General features: G+C 47.4%; 1 protein-coding gene across 7 annotated transcripts; it reads left to right on the forward strand.

Annotated features, from left to right (window-relative positions):
- The first annotated feature begins 2,051 nt into the window (after positions 1-2,051).
- LOC110503636 (smoothelin-like protein 2) lies at positions 2,052-20,922 on the forward strand. 7 transcript variants are annotated; one of them, XM_090218195.1, is made up of 11 exons: positions 2,184-2,304; positions 3,001-3,142; positions 3,183-3,767; positions 16,219-16,300; positions 16,416-16,658; positions 16,773-16,835; positions 16,947-17,013; positions 17,157-17,300; positions 17,631-17,754; positions 18,810-18,961; positions 19,887-20,922. In XM_090218195.1, exons 2-11 carry the CDS (start codon positions 3,035-3,037, stop codon positions 20,011-20,013), a joined length of 1,695 nt encoding a protein of 564 aa, XP_090074321.1. In that variant the 5' UTR covers positions 2,184-2,304; positions 3,001-3,034; the 3' UTR covers positions 20,014-20,922. The 7 variants fall into 7 exon arrangements, with proteins under 7 accessions (XP_021437746.3, XP_021437743.3, XP_021437748.3 ...); XM_021582071.3 differs by having other exon boundaries at positions 2,052-2,304; positions 3,006-3,767; XM_021582068.3 differs by having other exon boundaries at positions 2,154-2,304; positions 3,001-3,767.
- The last annotated feature ends 1,133 nt before the right edge of the window (positions 20,923-22,055 follow it).

The raw sequence follows: 22,055 nt of genomic DNA on the forward strand, positions 1-22,055 counted from the left end.
CGGTTTTACATCAAAGAGCCCTTTCTTCAGCAGCCCGGTGAGGTCCAGAGCTGAACCACAAACATCCGTGAGTTCATTTCGTCAAGCGCCATGCACCACTCGCAATGACTTCATTGGGCCCCTCTCTCTCTATACTACACTGATACGGCTGGAAGCAAGCAGAAGCACAGCAGACTAGAGGGTTAGGGGGATTAAGGTATGATGACAAACACTTGTCGTGGATAAGCAGGGCACAACAAAGTTTGTGAACTCACCTGGTTCGTCCCACTAGTCCCGTCTGACATTTACGACCTGAGCAGAGCCGAGCGGCGCTGCAACAGGGCTGACGTCCCCCCAGGAGCTCAGTCATATTTAGTAATTATGAAAACACCGTAAGAAACAGCTGCTCTTGGCCCAGCGACTCAGGGAATGAGAGACATTGTTTGGAGAATGGCAAGTGGATTTTGCTCAGTAAATCAAATCAAATCAAATGTTATTTGTCAAATGCGTCGAATACAACCTTTAAAGTGAAATGCTTACTTACAAGCCCTTAACCAACAATGCTTTAAGAAGTTAAGAAAAATAATAATAAGTGTCAAGTTAAAAATAGATAAGAAGAAAATAAAAGTAACATAATTAAACAGCAGCAGTAAAATAATAAGTGAGGCTATATACAGGGGGTACCGGTACACAGTCAATGTGGGGGGGCACTGGTTGGTCGAGGTAATTGAGGTAATATGTACATGTAGGTAGAGTTAAAGTGACTATGCATAAAGGATAAACAGAGAGTAGCAGCAGCGTAAAAGAGGGGTCTGGCTAGCCCTTTGATTAGCTGTTCAGGAGTCTTATGGCTTGGGGGGAGGAAGCTGTTAATGAGCCTTTTTCGACCTCGACTTGGCGCTCTGGTAACGCTTGCCGTGCAAAGCAGCCCACTAATTCATTTTGAAGGATCGGTGAAGTAAATGTATTTGCCATGATTTATCCAGATATTCAATTAACACACATTGACAGAACAGGAGTTGTTGGGAGTTCTCTTCTTTCTCACCCCTGCAGATCTAGCCTGGTTAAAGCACCCTGAATGCAGCACTCAAATGAAACAATGGTGAGCACCGCATTCAGTCTGGTTTAACCAGGCTACAGTAGACTATGGTCCCTGTGGTGGCTGGCTGTTGTGTCTTAGCCAAGTAGACTTACATACGACTTTGGGTATGAAGGAGGGAGGGAATTAGGGATGTCCAGGGTGGACAGTCAGTCTGCCATCATAAATCACCCCCCTCCCAAACCACCTCTCCAACCCCCCTGTGTTTACAGTAAACAGTGGGGTGGAATGTAAAGTTATTTGTGTCTGTTCGTCTGCTCTCTTTGTGATGGTGGTGCAGGGCAGTGTTTGTCCCAGCCACTCACTCACTCACTCACTCACTCACTCACTCACTCACTCACTCACTCTCCAATCTGATATGGAATGTTTGCTCTGCTAGGGTCCTGTTACGTGGGGGCGGGGAAGAGAAGAGGGGTGCAGGCCTTCACCCTTCACTCACCAGTCTCAAACCCAGTTACCCACTTTGACAATACAATTTTCGCAATAATTGTTCACACCACAATACAACTATACAATGGAATACTGACAGAGACAGGCATTTTCCACTACTTGGATGTTCTGTTTCACAGATTACCTGAAGTCAATCATTATCTTGCCTGTCAATCTCTCTCTCATTAAAGGTAATCTCACAAGTTTACTTGTCCTGTCTTATCTCTCTTATCTTGTCCACCCACCTATAATGATAAAATTAGAGAGAAAGTGAGAGGGAGGGAAGACAGAGGCATGGGGGGGGGGCGCGTCAGTTTCCCCCTTGATGTATGACAGCACTGCTAAAAGGGGGAGACAGCCGGCGTGATTGACAAGACTTGGAACCTAAATAAATTAGGACAGAGAGAAAGATGGAGAGAGAGAGAGAATGCTGCTTGAACGTCCTGCTGTTAAAAGTTCACTCGGTGAGAGAATGACACAAATACACTAGGAGGAGGAGGAGAGGTGGGGAAAGGCAACATCAACACAGATGATTCCTTCCAACAGTTCACCGAGAGCTGGGAGGGATAAAGAGGAAATCTAGCCCGCCTCCGTCTCTCTCTCTCCCTCCCTCTCTCTCACTTTCCCTCCCTCCTCTCTCCTCTGTGTGCCTGCTCCCTCCCCCTGACCAGTGGAGAAGAGGGAGATTAACCTGAGTGAGTGTGTGAGAGAGAGGAGTGTTTTAAAGCCGGGCAGAGCAGAGCAGACACTCATAGTTGGCCAGCGCTGAGGGGGAATACTATATTGGAGCTCGAGAGGTGAACTTACGAATGGGTTACTGCTATCTCTTTCTGTCTCTGTCTGTCTCTGTCTGTCTCTCTCTGTCTCTCTGTCTCTCTGTCTCTCTGTCTCTCTGTCTCTCTGTCTCTCTGTCTGTCTGTCTGTCTGTCTGTCTGTCTGTCTGTCTGTCTGTCTGTCTGTCTGTCTGTCTACTATCTCTCTCTGTCTCTCTCTGTCTCTCTGTCTCTCTGTCTCTCTGTCTCTCTGTCTCTCTGGCTCTCTGTCTGTCTGTCTGTCTGTCTGTCTGTCTGTCTGTCTGTCTGTCTGTCTGTCTGTCTGTCTGTCTGTCTGTCTGTCTGTCTGTCTGTCTGTCTGTCTGTCTGTCTGTCTGTCTGTCTGTCTGTCTGTCTGTCTGTCTGTCTGTCTGTCTACTATCTCTCTCTGTCTCTCTCTCTGTGTCTCTCGCTCTCAGACACACACACATACACACACACACACACACACACACTGTACACTCACGGAAACTAAGTTACAATTACCTCACTGGTTTAATTCTCAACAGCCTTGTCACAAGCCTGGCTTCAACACAGATTGTGTCTTTTTACTTTTCTACTGATTCACTTCACGTCTTTCAGAGTCTGTCATGTTTGAGTAGTGTTTGCTTTTCAAGAGACCTCCGTATGGCCATCCAGTGTGTCGGAGCAGGCTGATAAATGTGAGCTTTGACTCGGCAGGATAGAGGACACCCTGAGGGACCTCCTGGTGCGCATGGGACCTGACGGTTCAACTGCAGCTAACAAGACTGACTCCTCCCCAATCGCCATTCAAAGTGCGTGTGTCTGGGACACTCAGACAGGAGGAGGGAGCAGCCCCAGAGAGAGCAGAGAAGACCCAGTGAGAGCAGAGAATACCCAGTGAGAGCAGAGAAGACCCAGTAAGGAACACATCGACTGGAGGCAGTGGAGCAGAGATGGACGCAGGTCCTCTGACAGCCGAGGGAGAGGGCTCCTCTCTGGAGGGCGAGACGGTGTGCTCCGCGCTCGCCCGCTATGAGACCACACTGAGGGATGCCGTGCGTGAGATCCACGTGGACGTAAGCGCCTTCAAGCAGGGCGTGGAGCGCCGTCTGGTGGAGGCGACGGCCCACGCCAGCGAGGGCCCCCTAGGCCTGGCTGTGGCCCAGCTGCAGCAGGAGAACCGGCAGCTCCGGAGCCAGCTGGAGGCCCTTAAACATCAGGTGGAGCTCCTCACTGGGATAGTGTGCGACAGAGGCGCCCTGATGACCAACAACAACCAGCACCAGCCATCGTCCTTCCAGGCCCAGACACACAGCAGCAGCCAGGAGAGGGTGAGCCCCCAGTCCCCCTCCACATCCCCCACCTGCCCTGCTGGTGGCCACAGCATGGGAGCCCTGACCGGGTCAGCCTTGGGCTCGGCCTCCAGCCCCACTGCCACACGCTTCTCCAGCCGAGCTACCTTCGCTGTGTCCAGCAAGACTAACGTGAGTTTTTTTTAATTATTTTTTATTTCACCTTTATTTAACCAGGTAGGCCAGTTGAGAACAAGTTCTCATTTACAACTGCGACTTGGCCAAGATAAAGCAAAGCAGTGTGACAAATACAACACAGTTGCACATGGTCTCAACAAATGTACAGTCAATAACACAATATAAAAATCTGTATACAGTGTGGGCAAATGAAGTAAGGAGGTAAGGCAATAAATAGGCCAATAATGGTGAAGTAATTACAATTTAGCAATTTACACTGGAGTTATATGTGCAGATGTGGATGTGCAGGTAGAAATACTGGTGTGCAAAAGAGCAGAAAAACAAAAACAAATATGGGGATGAGGTAGGTAGTTGTTTGGATGGGCTATTTACAGATGGACTGTGTACAGCTGCAGCGATCGGTAAGCTGATCTGACAGCTGACGCTTAAAGTTAGTGAGGGAGATTTAAATCTCCATCTTCAGTGATTTTTACAATTCATTCCAGTCATTGGCAGCAGAGAACTGGAAGGAAAGGCGGCCAAAGAGGTGTTGGCTTTGGGGATGACCAGTGAAATATACCTGCTGGAGCGCATGCTACGGGTGGGTGTTGCTATGGTGAACAGTGAGGCGGAGCTTTACCTAGCAAAGGCTTATAGATGACCTGGAGCCAGTGGGTTTGGCGATGAATATGTAGCGAGGACGAGCCAACAAGAGCATACAGGTCACAGTGTTGGGTAGTATATGGCACTGTGATAGACTGTATCCAATTTGCTGAGTAGTGTTGGAGGGTATTTTGTAAATGACATCGCCGAAGTCAAGGATCGGTAGGATAGTCAGTTTATGAGAGAATGTTTGGCAGCATGAGTGAAGGAGGCTTTGTTGCGAAATAGGAAGCTGATTCTAGATTTAACTTTTGGATTGGAGATGTTTAATATGAGTCTGGAAGGTGAGTTTACAGTCTAGCCAGACAGCTAGGTACTTATAGTTGTCCATATGTTCTAAGTCAGAACCGTCCAGTGTAGTGATGCTAGTCGGGCGGGCGGGTGCGGGCAGCGCTCGGTTGAAGACCGTGCATTTAGTTTTACTATCATTTAAGAGCAGTTGCAGGCAACGGAAGGAGTGTTGTATGTTGTTGAAGCTCGTTTGGAGGTTTGCTAACACCGTGTCCAAAGAAGGGCCAGAAGTATACAGAATGGTGTCGTCTGCGTAGAGGTGGATCAGAGACTCACCAGCAGCAAGAGCGACATCATTGATATATACAGAGAAGAGAGTCGGCCCGAGAATTGAACCCTGTGGCACCCCCATAGAGACTACCAGAGGTCCGGAAACAACAGGCCCTCCGATTTGACACACTGAACACTATCTGAAAAGTGGTTATTCAGCTTTATACACTGGGGAGGCTGGGTTGGGGTTATGGCGAACATAGAGATACATTAGAGCAGTAGATTATGTTGTGAACCTCCAGAAATCTAGCATGGGCTGATAATGGCAGCCATCTTGGCAGGGATAAATGAAAGGGTTGTATTTAATTATGTGGTGGTGACAGTATGTGGTTCTGAGAGACTGTCAAGATTGTGCAATGATTCATCCAGACTCCAGAGTGTGTTTATACTTAAATCATGATATTGGGGGTTGAACAGACTTTCTTGGCCACTTCACTGAGATGATGTCAGAGCTTTGACAGCAGTGGGGAAACTCGGGTCATATTCAACTTAATATTTAAACACGCAAGCGGAGTAGATACCAGATGAAAGCAATCAGGATCATTTCCCATCGCTGAACATTTTTGGTAGAAGTAATTGCTTATTTTAATGTCCGTCCAGCCTCTGCAGTCTGAGAAAGAAGCTGTTCTTGTAGCGTTAGATCTTCTCTTTCCTGGGAGTGATAGATCATCGGAAGAATCTCTCTTTCCCTTTCTCTCTCTCTCACACTCTCTCTCTCTCTCTTGCTCTCTCTGTGATGAATGGTTATTTTGCGCTCATATGCTGCTATCATGCTGCTGACAACATGTCGCTCGAGAATCTTCTCCCGCTATTCTCTTTGTTGATCTTGCGCAACCTTTTTGAATGGACTCCATCGTGTCCTTCAGTTTTACGAGCAACAATAAACACAGTACATTGTTTCTCACTTACACGTATCCAGACATTCATTGGGACATTTGAGGGATTGAAAGACAAAACACGTGTACTTTGTTACAGTTGATGAAAAGCTAACGCTCTCGTAGTTGGTCAGTTCTAACGTCCAGTACAGTTTGACACTTGTTGATGAGGTTTGGGTGGGAACTCAGTGATAAGTCTGGGAAAGTTACCATCTTAGTCCTTGGTGTATTGTAAACCACAGTAGTGTCTGTTTGAAAAGTCTGAGGTTTCTCTTGACTGTATCCCAACACAAGGCCCTAAGGCTATGCTGCTTTGGAAACTACAACAGTAACATTCACCCTTTTATAAGGTCAATATTCAGATTTTCTCTTTTATTTGATTCCAAATCTTTCCTCTCGGCTCTGAGGTTCTTTGTTGTGTCTTGGTTGTAAACTCACAGCTGCTTTCTGCAAACTAACCCTTGACTGTCTGGCACGGATGTTGACTGTTAACTGTGACTGCTCACCCACGCAACAAACACACACAAGTACACAGCGTGTATGCAAATGACTGATGTCATGCACCTCATCTTAACAAAGCTTGTTGTAAAGCATCGGAGGATTCTTATCTGATGTAAATATGTCGGTTAGTATGAAACAGAGGTTCTTTGTTTCTCATAACAGATTGTTGGAGATCCCCCTTTTTGTGGCCAAAACCTTTTTCTTCAAATTTCCAAACAACCAGACAGAGACTGGATCATAACACTGTAGAAAACTAATGTGAGTTCCTCATCTATTGATCCAATTAATTCATTCTAGTGAATATTTACATGCACCTGGAACTCAACAGGGAAACACTATCCTGTTCAGATTTCCCCTACAGCCCCATCACCTTTCAGCCTTAATGTCCATGTCTACACTTGACACTTACATGCGACTTCTGCTATCAGAGTACGAAGATTGCATTGAAAAGACCGGTCTAGGCGGAGAAAAGTTGCTTTAGGTCTCCCTAACCACCTCAGGAGGTGGTCAGGGAAGCATTGTGTGCAGGATTTCTCCTCGGTCTGGACGCAATCAGGCTACTGAAAGTGCATACAAGTCTCCAACCACAAGTCTCCAGAAAAGAGGACACTTTTTCATTAAGCGTTGGAGGAAATACGTTCCTAGCATGTGAGGAACGTGTTTGCTGACCTCATAAATTTTTTTTTTTTGTTTGCTAGAGTTATGCTAACGTGTTTGCCATCTCTTTAGCTTTGCTAGTTAGCATGCTGGCTAGCTTGAGGTTAGCTGGCAAGTTAGCTTCAGTAGTTGGCTACTGCCATCCAGTTGTTGTTGTGTAATCAGATTTAGCCTGTTCCGCCATTTGCAGGATGCAAACTGCATTTGAATATAGTGTGGGAAAAGGGAATCCGGACACAATGTGGACACAGTAGACACATTTAAATGTAGGTGTAGATGTGTTCTGAATTCCATGACCAGAACTCCATTGATCAGAATACAAAAGCTGCATGAACTGTCAAGTCTAGACACAGCCAATGAGAGTAGAGAAAGACTGTACAGTATGTTGACTTCGTAAAGTCCGATGGGGCTGTTTCAGCAGGTCTGAGGGAGGGAGTCGATTGCGCTGGGGACCTCCAGGCACATCTGAAGATGGTTTTGCAGCCCTGGAGTTAAGCGTTGCCCCACTGAGAGAGCACAGCCAACTGGGATGTGTGCGGGCCTGCACTTTCACTATAGGATTGGTTACAGTACATCTCCCCCTGTGCCTTGGACACCTGACACTATAATGCATAGATATGAGGCTCTCTCTGTCTCTGTGTGCGTGTGTTTTTATGCAGTCTTACGTGGCTGAACACAGTTCATCAGAAGTTCCCCTCAGTCCCTTTGAGCACACACCAGCTCCCCCAGAGTCTGAGGAGGACAGGCAGTGGGTTTCACTGGGATCATTTGATATTCCTCTCAATAGAGAAACCATGAGCCTCTACCACTGTGCTGGTCAAGGCTGCTGCTCTGACAATACTAGACAGGAATCCTCCTCCTCCTGGTCATCCTCCACGGCCACCTACGTCAGTCAGTCTGTCCGGTCTCTGCTGAGGAGTCACACAATGCTGCCTGTCGCCAATTACTCCACCATAGCTGCTGTCTGAAAGGGCTATTGTGTCGACATTCTGCCTCATTTGAAGTACATTGACCGAGGAGGGGATTTAGAGGAGAGGGTCACCCAGGACCCAGCCACCCCCAGACTCCACACTCTAGGCTTCAGGAATGAGTCAGTGCCCCCTCCAACACTCCCCCATTCCCTCCTCCCTTCCTCCCCTTCTCTCACAGACCTCTTCACCTCTGCTCCACTTGCAGCATGCATCAGAATTCACTCAAGTACTCAGACACAGGCATGCTTTCACAGACAGACCACACCTGCACACCTCCAACCTCACATTCGCTACATTCCTCAGTGTACTCCCTTTGAGGAGAGAGCTCCTGTTCCCTAATAGAAGATGATCTGGATAAATTCCGCCCAGGTCACAATGTTATCTTTGACAGTTAACGTAACTACATAACACAGGACCACAGTGTGAATCCTTAGGTCCTCGCTGTGCTGGGCTGTGCTAGGCTGTGCTGGGCTGGGCTGTGCTGGGCTGGGCTGTGCTGGGCTGTGTGTGTGTGTGTGTGCGTGCCTGGTTACATGCATGTGGGTGTCTTCTCTCAGACTGAGGCGTCTTCAGGGCATGTGAACCGACAGGGGGGGGGGGGTGAGACTTCATCAGTAGAAACTCCATCAGAGCACGCTCACGCTGTCACCATGAGCAAACACAGACACACACCGCGCACGTACTGTACAAACAACCCCCACAGCGTCCTGCCCTCAACACACCTCCAACGGTAGGATCCCATTGCATACACTAAACACACACATACTATTATACAGCACACATGGAGAGGACTTCTAAAGAGGAGCAGAGCACAGGTTGTATTATCAAAATGCCTCAAATCAGCTGAAAGCCAACGCTCCCTGTCACTGCTACACACACACACACACACACACACACACACACACGCAATACACCACCATCATATACTCTCTCCGCTCCTTACAATACAGGACCCTCGTCTTCTGCACTGCTGGTCAAACATGCATTTACTAATGGACTGCTTGGTTTAGGTGCGTGTGTTCGTCACAGTCTAGTATAGTCTGATGGATAGATTGTATGAATGGGGGGGGGGGGGGGAGCATTCATCCTGCTCCAAACCAAATTACTGTTTGTGATGGTTGGCTCACGATGTGCACCTATGCACACAGCAGTGAAGACTGCTGAGGGGAGGAAGGCTCATAATAATGGAATGGCATCAAACACATGGTAACCATGTGTTTCATGTATTTGATACCATTCCTCTCCATCTCACATCTCACACTCCTCACATCGATTTGCTGCTTGTTGTTCTCCTGATGAAGATCTGTGGACAATCGCAGGAGGTTGGTGGCACCTTAATTGGGGAGGACGGGCCCGTGGTAATGGCTGGAGTGGAATGGTATCAAACACGTGGTTTCCATGGTTTCCATGTGTTTGATGCCATTCCATTCGCTCCATTCCAGCCATTATTATGAGCCATCCTCCCCTCAGCTACACTTCAACTATCCAGAAAATCCAGAAAATCACATTGTAGGATTTTTAATGAATTTATTTGCAAATGATGGTGGAAAATAAGTATTTGGTCACCTACAAACAAGCAAGATTTCTGTCTCTCACAGACCTGTAACTTCTTCTTTAAGAGGCTCCTCTGTCCTCCACTCGTTACCTGTATTAATGGCACCTGTTTGAACTTGTTATCAGTATAAAAGACACCTGTCCACAACCTCAAACAGTTACACTCCAAACTCCACTATGGCCAAGACCAAAGAGCTGTCAAAGGACACCAGAAACAGAATTGTAGACCTGCACCAGGCTGGGAAGACTGAATCTGCAATAGGTAAGCAGCTTGGTTTGAAGAAATCAACTGTGGAAGCAATTATTAGGAAATGGAAGACATACAAGACCACTGATAATCTCCCTCGATCTGGGGCTCCACGCAAGATCTCACCCTGTGGGGTCAAAATGATCACAAGAACGGTGAGCAAAAATCCCAGAACCACACGGGGGGACCTAGTGAATGACCTGCAGAGAGCTGGGACCAAAGTAACAAAGCCTACCATCAGTGACACACTACGCCGCCAGGGACTCAAATCCTGCAGTGCCAGATGTGTCCCCCTGCTTAAGCCAGTACATGTCCAGGCCCATCTGAAGTTTGCTAGAGAGCATTTGGATGATCCAGAAGAAGATTGGGAGAATATCATATGACCAGATGAAACCAAAATATAACTTTTTGGTGAAAACTCAACTCGTCGTGTTTGGAGGACAAAGAATGCTGAGTTGGATCCAAAGAACACCATACCTACTGTGAAGCATGGGGGTGGAAACATCATGCTTTGGGGCTGTTTTTCTGCAAAGGGACCAGGACGACTGATCTGTGTAAAGGAAAGAATGAATGGGGCCATGTATCGTGAGATTTTGAGTGAAAACATCCTTCCATCAGCAAGGGCATTGAAGATGAAACGTGGCTGGGTCTTTCAGCATGACAATGATCCCAAACACACCGCCCGGGCAACGAAGGAGTGGCTTCTTAAGAAGCATTTCAAGGTCCTGGAGTGGCCTAGCCAGTCTCCAGATCTCAGCCCCATAGAAAATCTTTGGAGGGAATTGAAAGTCTGTGTTGCCCAGCAACAGCCCCAAAACATCACTGCTCTAGAGGAGATCTGCATGGAGGAATGGGACAAAATACCAGCAACGGTGTGTGAAAACCTTGTGAAGACTTACAGAAAACGTTTGACCTCTGTCATTGCCAACAAAGGGTATATAACAAAGTATTGAGATAAACTTTTGTTATTGACCAAATACTTATTTTCCACCATAATTTGCAAATAAATTCATAAAAAATCCGTCAATAGGCCTCCCGGGTGGCGCAGTGGTTAAGGGCGCTGTACTGGGTTCGCGCCCAAGCTCTGTCGTAACCGGCCGCGACCGGGAGGTCCGTGGGGCGACGCACAATTGGCCTGGCGTCGTCCGGGTTAGGGAGGGATTGGTCGGTAGGGATCTCCTTGTCTCATCGCGCACCAACGACTCCTGTGGCGGGCCGGGCGCAGTGCGCGCTAGCCAAGGTGGCCAGGTGCACGGTGTAGCCTCCGACACATTGGTGCGGCTGGCTTCCGGGTTGGATGCGCGCTGTGTTAAGAAGCAGTACGGCTGGTTGGGTTGTGTATCGGAGGACGCATGACATTCAGCCTTCGGGAGAGACCGTACGGGAGTTGTAGCAATGAGACAAGATAGTAGCTACTACAACAATTGGATACCACGAAATTGGGGAGAAAAAATAGGTAAAATTAAAAAAGTAAAAAATAATCCGTCAATGTGATTTTCAGGATTTTTTTTCTCATTTTGTCTGTCATAGTTGAAGTGTACCTATGATGAAAAATACAGGCCTCATCTTTTTAAGTGGGAGAACTAGCACAATTGGTGGCTGACCAAATACTTTTTTTGCCCCACTGTATATAGCAACGAATTGGCGAGGGCACTAGAACAGTCTGCAGCACTCGGCCTCAGCCTACTAGAATCTGAAGTCAAATGTCTACTGTTTGCTGATGATCTGGTGCTTCTGTCCCCAACCAAGGAGGGCCTAGAGCAGCACCTAGATCTTCTGCACTGTCAAAACTTGGGCCCTGACAGTAAATCTCAGTAATACAAAAATAATGGTGTTCAAAAAAAGGTCCAGTTGCTAGGACCACAAATACAAATTCCATCTAGACACCGTTGCCCTAGAGCACACAAACTATACATACCTCGGCCTAAACATCAGCACCACAGGTAACTTCCACAAAGCTGTGAACGATCTGAGAGACAAGGCAAGAAGGTCCTTCTATGCCATCAAAAGGAACATAACATTTGACATACCAATTAGATCTGGCTAAAAAATACTTGAATCAGTTATAGAACCCATTGCCCTTTATGGTTGTGAGGTCTGGGGTCCGCTCACCAACCAAGAATTCCCAAAATGGGACAAACAAAACTGCATGCAGAATTCTGCAAAAATGTAAAACACCAACGCCGATACCTGTTAATGATCAAAATCCAGAAAAGAGATGTTAAATTCTACAACCACATAAAAGGAAGCGATTCCCAAACCTTCCATAACAAAGCCATCACCTACAGAGAGATGAACCTGGAGAAGAGTCCCCTAAGCAAGCTGGTCCTGGGGCTCTGTTCACAAACAGACCCCACACAGCAACACCATTAGACCCAACCAAATCATGAGAAAACAAAAAGATAATTACTTGACACATTGGAAAGAATTAATAAAAGAACTGAGCAAACTAGAATGGTATTTGGCTCTAAACAGAGAGTACACAGTGGCAGAATACCTGACCACTGTGACTGACCCAAACTTAAGGAAAGCTTTGACTATGTACAAACTGAGAGCATAGCCTTGCTATTGAGAAAGGCCGCCGTTGGCAGACCTGGCTCTCAAGAGAAGACAAGCTATGTGTACACTGCCCACAAAATGAGGTGGAACTGAGCTGCACTTCCTAGAGAGAGAGAGAGAGAGAGAGAGAGATCAGGGGGCTTGAGAGAGGCATGCGAGCTGGGCTGGCTTGGCCGGCCGGCCGCTCCCCTCCCAGGCTGCCCCTGGCTCTCCTAATTACTTCCAGACAATGCCCTGTATTTCCCATCGCCGTGGTTACAGGTTCCACCGCCCTCTACATTCATTGTTGGCCGTGGGTCCCGTGGGGAGAGGGAGGGAGAAAGAGGAAGGACTCGGAGGGAGGGAGCGAGGGAGGGACGGGGAGGACTAGAAGAGAGAGGGAGTACTCGGAGAGAGGGAGGGAGGACTCGGAGAGGGGGAGGGAGGACTCTGAGGCAGAGGGAGGGAGGACTCGGAGGGAGGGAGGACTCGGAGGGAGGGAGGACTCGGAGGGAGGGAGGACTCAGCGGGAGGGAGGACTCGGAGGGAGGGAGGGAAAGGGAGGACTCGGAAAGAAGGAGGGAGGGAGAAGGAGGTAGGATTCGGAGAGAGGGAGAGAGAGGGAGGACTCGGAGAGAGGGAGGACTCGGAGAGAGAGAGAGGGAGGGAGGACTCGGAGGGAGAGGGAGGGAGGACTCGGAGGGAGAGAGAGGGAGGACTCGGAGGGAGAGAGAGGGAGGACTCGGAGGGAGGGAGAGAGGGAGGACTCGGAGAGAGGGAGGGAGGGAGAGAGAGAGGGAGGACTTGGCGAGAGAGAGAGGGAAATAGTCTTTGTTTTGTTATTATTATTTATTATATATGTATATATTATATTTTTACATTTTCAGACAGACAACAACAGCAAAAGTATAGTAGGAATTAGTGTTTGTATTAGACTTGTTTGCACTGGTTTGACTCAACACTTTTCATGCAGCCATTCTGTACGGACTAGAGAGGGTGTGCTGTTTTTGGTGAGCGTCAGATCGGAGCATGTGTCCTCGCACCTCTTAACTTAGCTGATTGAATCATCAGACAGTCATGTCATGTCACCAGGTTTTATCGATTTGTTTTGGTGTCGGGAGGCTGGGACACCGATGTCTTGCACAGCTGGTGCCTTGTAACCCGAGAGCGGACTACTAAACCTCTTGGATCTTGGAGATGTCGAAGTTATTGGGTGCCAACTGCTGTCCTGGGGAGTCGGTCCCATCTCCCTTCCCTCCCCTTACGCTCTCTCAATCTTACATGACCGTCCGCATCACACACACACACACATCCTACATGTCTTTATGCGGCACGCACGCACAATCGTACATTGCCGCATGCGTCACACTCTCAACGGTACATGGTCTTCCGGGACATCCAGCCCCTGACCGGAACATAAGGTTATCTTATCTGTACGCCAGTGACATTGGGGTATATCTATTCTAAACCTTTGACAGTGTTTTATGGACCCTGCCTTGTGACTGAAACCCTGGAAAATCCCAGTGAAAGAGGAGAGATCCTGAAGCAGGTTAAAAGGGGGATTAGAGGTGGGAGGCTCGCTGAAGCCCTTGAGAAGGGTATGCGTGCCCAGTTAGTTTAATACAAGGGTGTGTGTGTGTGTGTGTGTGTGTGTGTGTGCTCGGCCTAACAGCCTCGCTCCCACTAACACCCATCAGATAAGGCAGGGGCCCCTGTAGTCAGGTGATGTAAAGAAAGTGTTCAAAGGGCCCCTCTCGTTTCTGTAGAACCACGGCGCCGACCAGGGTCTCCCTGTTAAATTGCAGGCTTTGTGGGTCTTTTGAAAGAACAGGTGGTTTTGTGTGTCTCTCCCTCCGTGAGGACTTCCCTGTTCTACAAGGAAATTACAGAGCAAAGACCCCTTTTATAGACCTGTGATGAGAGGCCCACTATAACTGTACTGTCTGCTTGCTCTGAACAGCTCTGGTGTGTGTGTGTGTGTGTGTGTGTGTGTGTGTGTGTGTGTGTGTGTGTGTGTGTGTGTGTGTGTGTGTGTGTGTGTGTGTGTGTGTGTGTGCCCCCCACATGCCCCCAATTGTCTTCATGGTCCATTCCGCACCCCTCATTGAAACTGCAAGACTCGCAATATAACAATACACTTAGATTGTCTTGTGTTTGCACATCAACATTTCTATGGCATGTTGCCAGGAAGGACATGGGACAGCTGTGATATTTACACCCACATGAATGCGCCATGTGCCTGGGAGAACCCACTGTCCCACTCTACTAGCCATGATGCTTTTTGTCCGTACGCTGCTGAACCAGGTCGGAGAGAGGGAGAGGGATAGGGAGGGGAGGGGAGGGGGGGGGGGCGTTTAGGAGTGGGGTTACAGTCCTGCTGAATGGGGAGATTCTAATGTAGTTATCCACTCTCAGGTCAGGTGTGCCTCCGCAGGGAGAAGAGAGAGTGGAGGCTCCTAGAAAGGCTACATTGTTGATCCAGTGTGCCCACTAGCTCTGCTTCTAAGACAATAAGGACATAGAGACTGAGTAACTGAACACACAGGACAGGGGGTTTCATCTTTGATCCAGCCCTGCAGGCTAAGACTGACCCCCCCCCCCCCCCCCCCCCCCCGCCCTTTTTTCTCTCGTGAGTCTGAGGGCTTTTCCACATTCCCTACATAATTTCACGATTTCCTCCAAATGTTTTATAGTTCCCCACTGATAATTCAATGACGCACTCCCAGGGACCGGATTTGTTGTTCCAGTGTGGCGGAGAGAGGGGCAGTTGTGTGCTCCTGCCTGTGTTGTGTGGCGAATTGGTGTGCGTGTGTTGCTCTGTGGGGTGTCCCTTGATTCCTGGTCATCCTCTTAAATATAGATTTCCTACTATTTGACATTAACTTTGGTCCGAGATCAGATCAAACCGAGGGTACCCTCTACGTTTGATCGCTACTATCCTAAAAGATTTGCCTACTTTTATCTTCAGGCCCAGAGCACCACAGTCTCACACACACATGTCTGGTGGCCCATTCAGACAGGAGGAGAAGCGTGGCTTAGTACAGAACGTTTCCAGGGCTGGGACACACCAAGACAGGAGGAGCTTGGGTTTCAGCCAGAGCATCAGGGTTGATCAGGGCTCAGGGGCTTCCATGGTTGACTGGGGGAAATTTGTCTCCCCCCCATCACCTTCTCCCAGTGGGACAGTCAGCTGTTCCCAGCTCCCTTCAGCCCTTCTTAATGCAGTCTCTCTCTCTCTCACACTCTCACTCTCACTCTCACACACACACACAACCCAGCAGCAGCAGCATTCCTCTCTGCTGAGGTCACCTGGCTCCTTTCTCTCCTACAGCTCAATTACTGACTTTATTTTCACTGGGAGGAATGTACCCTTTCTTTGATAATAACTGTATACAATAACTTGTATTGTATGTGTGTGTGCGCATGTGCAGACATGCATGTGTGAGAGCAAGAAAGAGCAAGTCAGAAACATTACACATCCTCCACAGACAAATCACACAGCCCTCAGTCACTTCCTGGTTGTCTTCCTGAAAGGCTCCTCTGTGGATTGGCTGGTTAGTCAGGCACACAGTGTACTGAGCCCCAGTCACGTACTAATGAAAGTAGTAGATGTGGTGCGGTAGTAACGTTGTGGGGGGGGAGGGGGAGGGGGGGGGGGATTTAACGAGATAAAAATGGAACAAGAATGTTCCTTGGCCATGGATGCCATGAATGGGAACTTGAAACATGTCAGCACTCTGAAATTACTTGATCTGACCATGTATCGGATAACATGCTTATTTTGGCATCCAAAAGTTGTTCACGTGTTTTAAAGGGCCTGTCATCAAAATAGAAGATACTGTGACACCTGAGTAGTCTGGGGTGGGGTGTTCATGTGAATCTATCTCTGTGTCCTGTAGAGTATTGAACGTGAGGAGCCAATAGAGGTGGATCCAGCCCCTGTATCCCCTGCACTGGAGAATGGACACTCTACTACCCCAGGTAATGACTGTTCTATTCTCTACCATCTCAGCTACAGTAGAAATACAGCCATACTCACCATCCCATGTACTGTATGAGGGGATGTACTGTATTTTCTCAATGCTTGTCCAATCAGAAAACTCGACTGTGTCACATGGAAAAAGCTCGCCAGCCAATAACAACGTCCCGTATGAAAGCACGGCCCCTGTTGCCATGCGGATGCCCCACCTACCTATCACCGCCACAACCAAAATGGCTGACCCCTCAGTTATGAAGAGCGAATCTCCCACCAGTCCCGTACGTTCTCAGCCCTCGCCTGTATCAGAGCCTACTGACAACAACCAGCCTCAAACCATCCCAGAATCCCCCATTCAACCAGGTAAGAGGCACCAGACATCAGCTAAAAGCTCTTGACTTCCATGTGGTTCTATGGTTCTTCTGCTCCGTAAGCCATAATATCCTTTGAAACACCCTTTGTCTTTTTGCTGTTTAGTGTCTTCTATGAAGACATGGACCCCCAGTCTCAGCCGAGGTCTGGGCTCTCCTCGCCTGTCAGGTAAGAGGGATCTATCAACTCGGGCCTGTTACTAGAACTGGAACTAACCACACTCACACAATGTTTTATTCCCACAGTGTCCTTATCTGTTCGTTGATTTGTCATTTGCAGAAAAGTCCTTGTCCGCTCCCCCGAAGTCAGTGACTTACTCTGGCCTCATCCAACACAACACAGACGGGTGAGTGAACTATTCTTTACTCAGTCCTAGAGAAGTGAAATAGTCCATGCTTTAACCCACATGCCAGAACCGACTTGCCATTTCGAATGGCCTCATTGTGGCCCAAGTTGATGTGTGACACTCCTCTGTCCTCCGACCCGCAGGGTGGAAGATGTGGGCGGGGACCTGCCCTTTGGGAGGGGAGTTGAGCGGAGGCGGGAGCTAGTGAGGTCACAGACGTTGCCGCGCAACATTGGCGCTCAGGCCCGCTGGTCCATCTTTGAAAAGCTGGATTCTGAAGCCAGCAGGTACCACCCTCTCTCCTCCCACCATCATCTCACTTTCTATGCCATCCGTCCCTAAACTGATAGGTCCTCTCCTTTTCCCTTGTATTATCCCTCCTTTCTCCTGGGTAATTCTTAACTCATACTTCGGTTGCGTCCCAATTCTCTACACACTCTCATTCTCTCTCTCTCTCTCTCTCTCTCTCTCTCTCTCTCTCTCTCATTTAACAATGGTGGAAAAACACCACTCAACCACGGGAAGTGTGCAAGTGTACACTTCGGGAGAAAATAGGGACACGACCTCTGTCATGTTTGCTGGCTCATTGTGTTGACCCCTGTCCCCGTTCCTCTCAGTAGGTCCAAGCCCATGGACTCCAAGCCCAAGCTGAAGCGTTCTCAGAGCTTTGGTGTGTCCAGTGCCAGCAGCATCAAGCAGATTCTTCTGGAGTGGTGCCGCTCCAAAACCATAGGATACCAGGTGAGACCGTGGTGACAGAACACGGCTACACACCGGAACAGAGTCCTGGGCCGTATTCACAAAGCAAACTCAGAGTAGAGGCTGATCTAGGATCAGGTCCACCTGTTATGAATACACCTCTATAGTAGCCAGTAACAAAGATGATGAATATGGAACTGTCATCTGGTCACCTGAAATGGATCAACTACACAGGAGTAGTCTTTTGTCATTTTTGCTAGCTCCTGAAGAGGGCATTAAAATAACTCTCCTGGTTTCTCCATGGGTTAAACCATTAGCACATAGCGGAGCGTTGACGTGTTAATGAGAAGCAACTTGCCATGGTTATTCTGCATACTGAACTAAGCGTACTATTGTAGTATAGTGTGTGTGTGTGTGTGTGTGTGTGTGTGTGTGTGTGTGTGTGTGTGTGTGTGTGTGTGTGTGTGTGAACATGCATATCCGTGTGTGTTTGAGTTACGGCTCATTGCTTGGGCTGTTGGCTTCACTCTGCCATGCACTCTGCAGCAGCTGTGCCAGTCTGTCCATGTGGCTCTGGTTAAACAGAGAGCTGTCACGGGCCAAGGCCGGCCCCGCAGAGCAAACAGCACCGGCCGATTCCCGCAGGCAGCTCCTCCTCACACTCAAATTAGAGACCTGACTGACGCTCAAGTTGTATTTTCCCACCGACACACTGAGGTTTTTATAGTCTAAAGGACACAAAAACCGTGAAATTACACAGTTCTGAAATCATGTCCAATTGGAGAGAAACTGAGCGAGACGCAGGTAGAGGAATTGAGGATTCCTCCTCTGTTTTCCACATTATGACAGTGGGACCGACAGAGAAACCTGGGAGAGGTCATTTCATAAAGTTAGAATAGGTAGCCAATCATTTTTCTAGTTTTTTTTTTTGTCTGTCTGGTTTATTCTTACGTCTCTTTTACGGTACCTCCGTATCCCCCCCCCCCCCCCCCCCCCCCGCTAAACACATGTGCAAATACACCACGCACACTCAGAGACATTTACAGTCCAGACACACACACAACCACACACTCCTAACTCTGTCTCGCCGTCCCCAGAACATAGACATCCAGAACTTCTCGTCCAGTTGGAGTGACGGCATGGCCTTCTGTGCCCTGGTCCATTCCTTCTTCCCCACTGAGTTTGACTACAATGTGCTGACGCCTGCCGACCGCAAGCACAACTTTGAGCTGGCCTTCGGGACAGCAGAGTACGTAACTTTTACATTGTAATACGCGTTATGTATACGTTCTGTATTTCTGAGCATTGTACACACACCCATGCACCTCTGTCTTGGATCATGTTGGAACGATTCATCCTTCATTATGTCGGAACATTGTAAGATCATATCAGTGGGACAACGCTTTATGTATCGGGCCTATTCATGTGCATATCCAATGTCGCTCTCCTCTTGGTTTGGTAAAGCTATGGACACTACAGTGCTATGAAGGCGATCCCAAGTTACCTGTGTAGATACATTTAGAGTCCCAGTGTCCCTGGCCACCACGCAAGGAGAAATAACATGAATGGAATCACCTTCAGATTCCATTAATAGCGTTGATACGTGGAACATTGTAGCACTGAGATGACCTTACAATGTTTCTGTTGCATCTTGGTAAATAGTGTCTCCAGCCCACACGTTAAGCCAGCGAGGCAGCCGCTGCCAGAGAATACCCTCTCCCCTCCCCGGGTCCCCGCAGTAACCTCCTCTTCCCTCTGCTCTGCTTCCATCCACTCCTCTCACATTCCTCCAGCCTGACCTCCCCACTGAGAACACAGCTGCTGCAGCACAGCGTCTCGTAGTCCTGCTGACACATGGATGCATGCAGAACACTGACACAGTATAGATCAAAACCATGTGTGCCTCTAGCCACATACAGAGAGAGTTCTAACACATGAGCTTCTGTACAATACCACAAATTAGTCAACATTGTTCCATGTGATCTATTTGCCTGGTCCCAGGTCTGTTTGTCTTGTCTTACCAACCACTCCGAATTATCATAAATATGAGTTGGGGAAAACAGTTGTAACAGATCTGGGACCAGGCTAATGAACGATCAGCCCCTTTAACTAAGGAATGACATAGATAGTCCTAGTCTCCTCCTGACTTGTGCCGTGCCCTCTGTCTGATTCAGGGAGAAGGCGGGCTGTGACCGGCTCATCGAGGTGGACGATATGATGGTGATGGGGCGCAAGCCGGACCCCATGTGTGTCTTTACCTACGTCCAGTCCATGTACAACCACTTGCGCAAGTTTGAGTGATGAACGATGACCTGGCAGCTACTCGACAACATCACTGCTCCACCACCACCACCACCACTCTCTTGCCTTCAGCGACAGCAGCAATGCACACTGAGAGACGACACTTCCCCCTGCTGTAACGGACAGAGTATTACATGTATTTCTCCAGTTTGAGAGATGTTTCACTCTGCCATGTTGAGTGCTCACAGCTATTCACAAATACAAAAGGCTGTGTTATCTCTGTTTATGTATGAGTGGCTGGGTGGTTATTCGCTGAAAGTTCTGTGTTATGTTTCAGAGAGGGGGGGGGGGGGATCTTTCCCCCCCCCCCCCCCTTTTTTTTTGGGGTGACCGACCATGTTTAAGGCTTATATTGGCACAGTTGCTGTTTGAGAGAATGGGACAGGTTGCGGAATCAACTCTTCGCTGGGGAGAAAACCTAGTCCCTTTTTGAAGAAGCTGCAAGAGGACATGAACAGTAGGCCTATAACACTGGATCAAGGACAAAGGACTGAGGATCCAGAGGATTGACCCTGTGGATCAGTCTACATCCGATGTTATCATCATTTGGTTCCTTCTAGAGTTGTATTTGTTCAGGCCTCATTGACTTTATTGTCCCACTGTGGTTTCTCAGACCCCAATGTGTCTACAAAAGGCCTTACATTGCAGCACAATAGAGAAGCTATACCAAAGTGTGCCTTTACATCAGCCGAACAGAGGAACCCAAGTACACTCACTATAAAGTTGAAGGGTATGCCATTTAACGAGCTAGAACTGCAAAGATGAACTGCACATATGTGCCCACTAGGTGCAAATGTAAAACGGGCTATGTTAATAGTGTTATTGCTATGGTTGTGATTTTTATTTTGTTTTCATAGACCAAAAAAAGACAAAGAAATCCTGAATAAATTGTTACTTGTTTCACACACACCTTTGTTTTTTTTATGTCATAATTTTATAGTCGGGCTGTCAGTTAATTAATTAACTTGAGTTAACTTTTTGTAATTTTAGTGCACAATTTTTTTTTAGCGTGATTATTTGTCTGAAAACATCCAAAAGACATCATCTATACAGGTTAAAGAAAGTGTGCTTTATCAATTTACCAGATTTTGAATACCATTACTTTGGACAAAATCAAGACCTTAAAATTGTCAGCTAACGTGAATTCAAATTGAACTCAACAAAACATTTCACCATTCGTTGGATTTAGGTTAAAAAAATATGAAATGCCCTTACATTGATGACTTTTTGCAAATCCAGTCAGTTTTGCACAATATCATCACAGATGTTTTGGTTTGAAATGACTTGGTAACAACGTTGGTTCAACCACTTTTTGCCCAGTAGGTTGTAATGCTTTTTGTATGAATACAAATCTTAAATTAGAGCTCCAATTAAGCAAATTAGGCATTTGTGATTAATCTGATTAATCGACAAATCCTGCAATTAACTTGATGAAATGTTTTTATTGTTTGACAGCCCTATTTTATATATATATATATATATATATGTGTGTGTGTTTAAAGGTTTTAGTAATACTTTAGCAATAAATGCACACATTTGAGGACCAAAATATGATTTGATTATTTTGCACGATCCCTTCACATAAAAGGGAAAAAAGGAATGGGGTGGGCAAGTCAATTGAAATCATTACTAATTGGCTCATTAAAAAAGAAGATCTGGAGTTGGTTTTTGTACAATGTGTATTCCTCTAAACCCTTCCAGCTTCGTTCAGAAATGTACATTTTAGGATTTGTGTACGTTGGTGTATTTAGAGCTTTTCTCAGAAGTTGCACGGCTATTAATGGGAATGGAAAACGATCACTAGGCTAATTGACTTCAATACACAGGAAGAGAAAGTGTGAAACCAGCCTTTGAAGTTACTAGGCTTTTTCCTGTATAAAATAATAGTTAGGCTATAGTAAACTACTTACTTTTACTTTTCGTTCATCCTAACAGCAAATGGAGGACTAAATAACAAATATGACTCTCGCAGTGAACATGGTAGAATACATTAGGCCTATGCAGATTGACTCTGCTTGGTGCGTCCAACAAGGTCTGCCTGC

This window comes from Oncorhynchus mykiss, chromosome 24 (assembly GCF_057628025.1).
Source record: "Oncorhynchus mykiss isolate SJ-2025 chromosome 24, ASM5762802v1, whole genome shotgun sequence".
Taxonomy (NCBI): domain Eukaryota; kingdom Metazoa; phylum Chordata; class Actinopteri; order Salmoniformes; family Salmonidae; genus Oncorhynchus; species Oncorhynchus mykiss.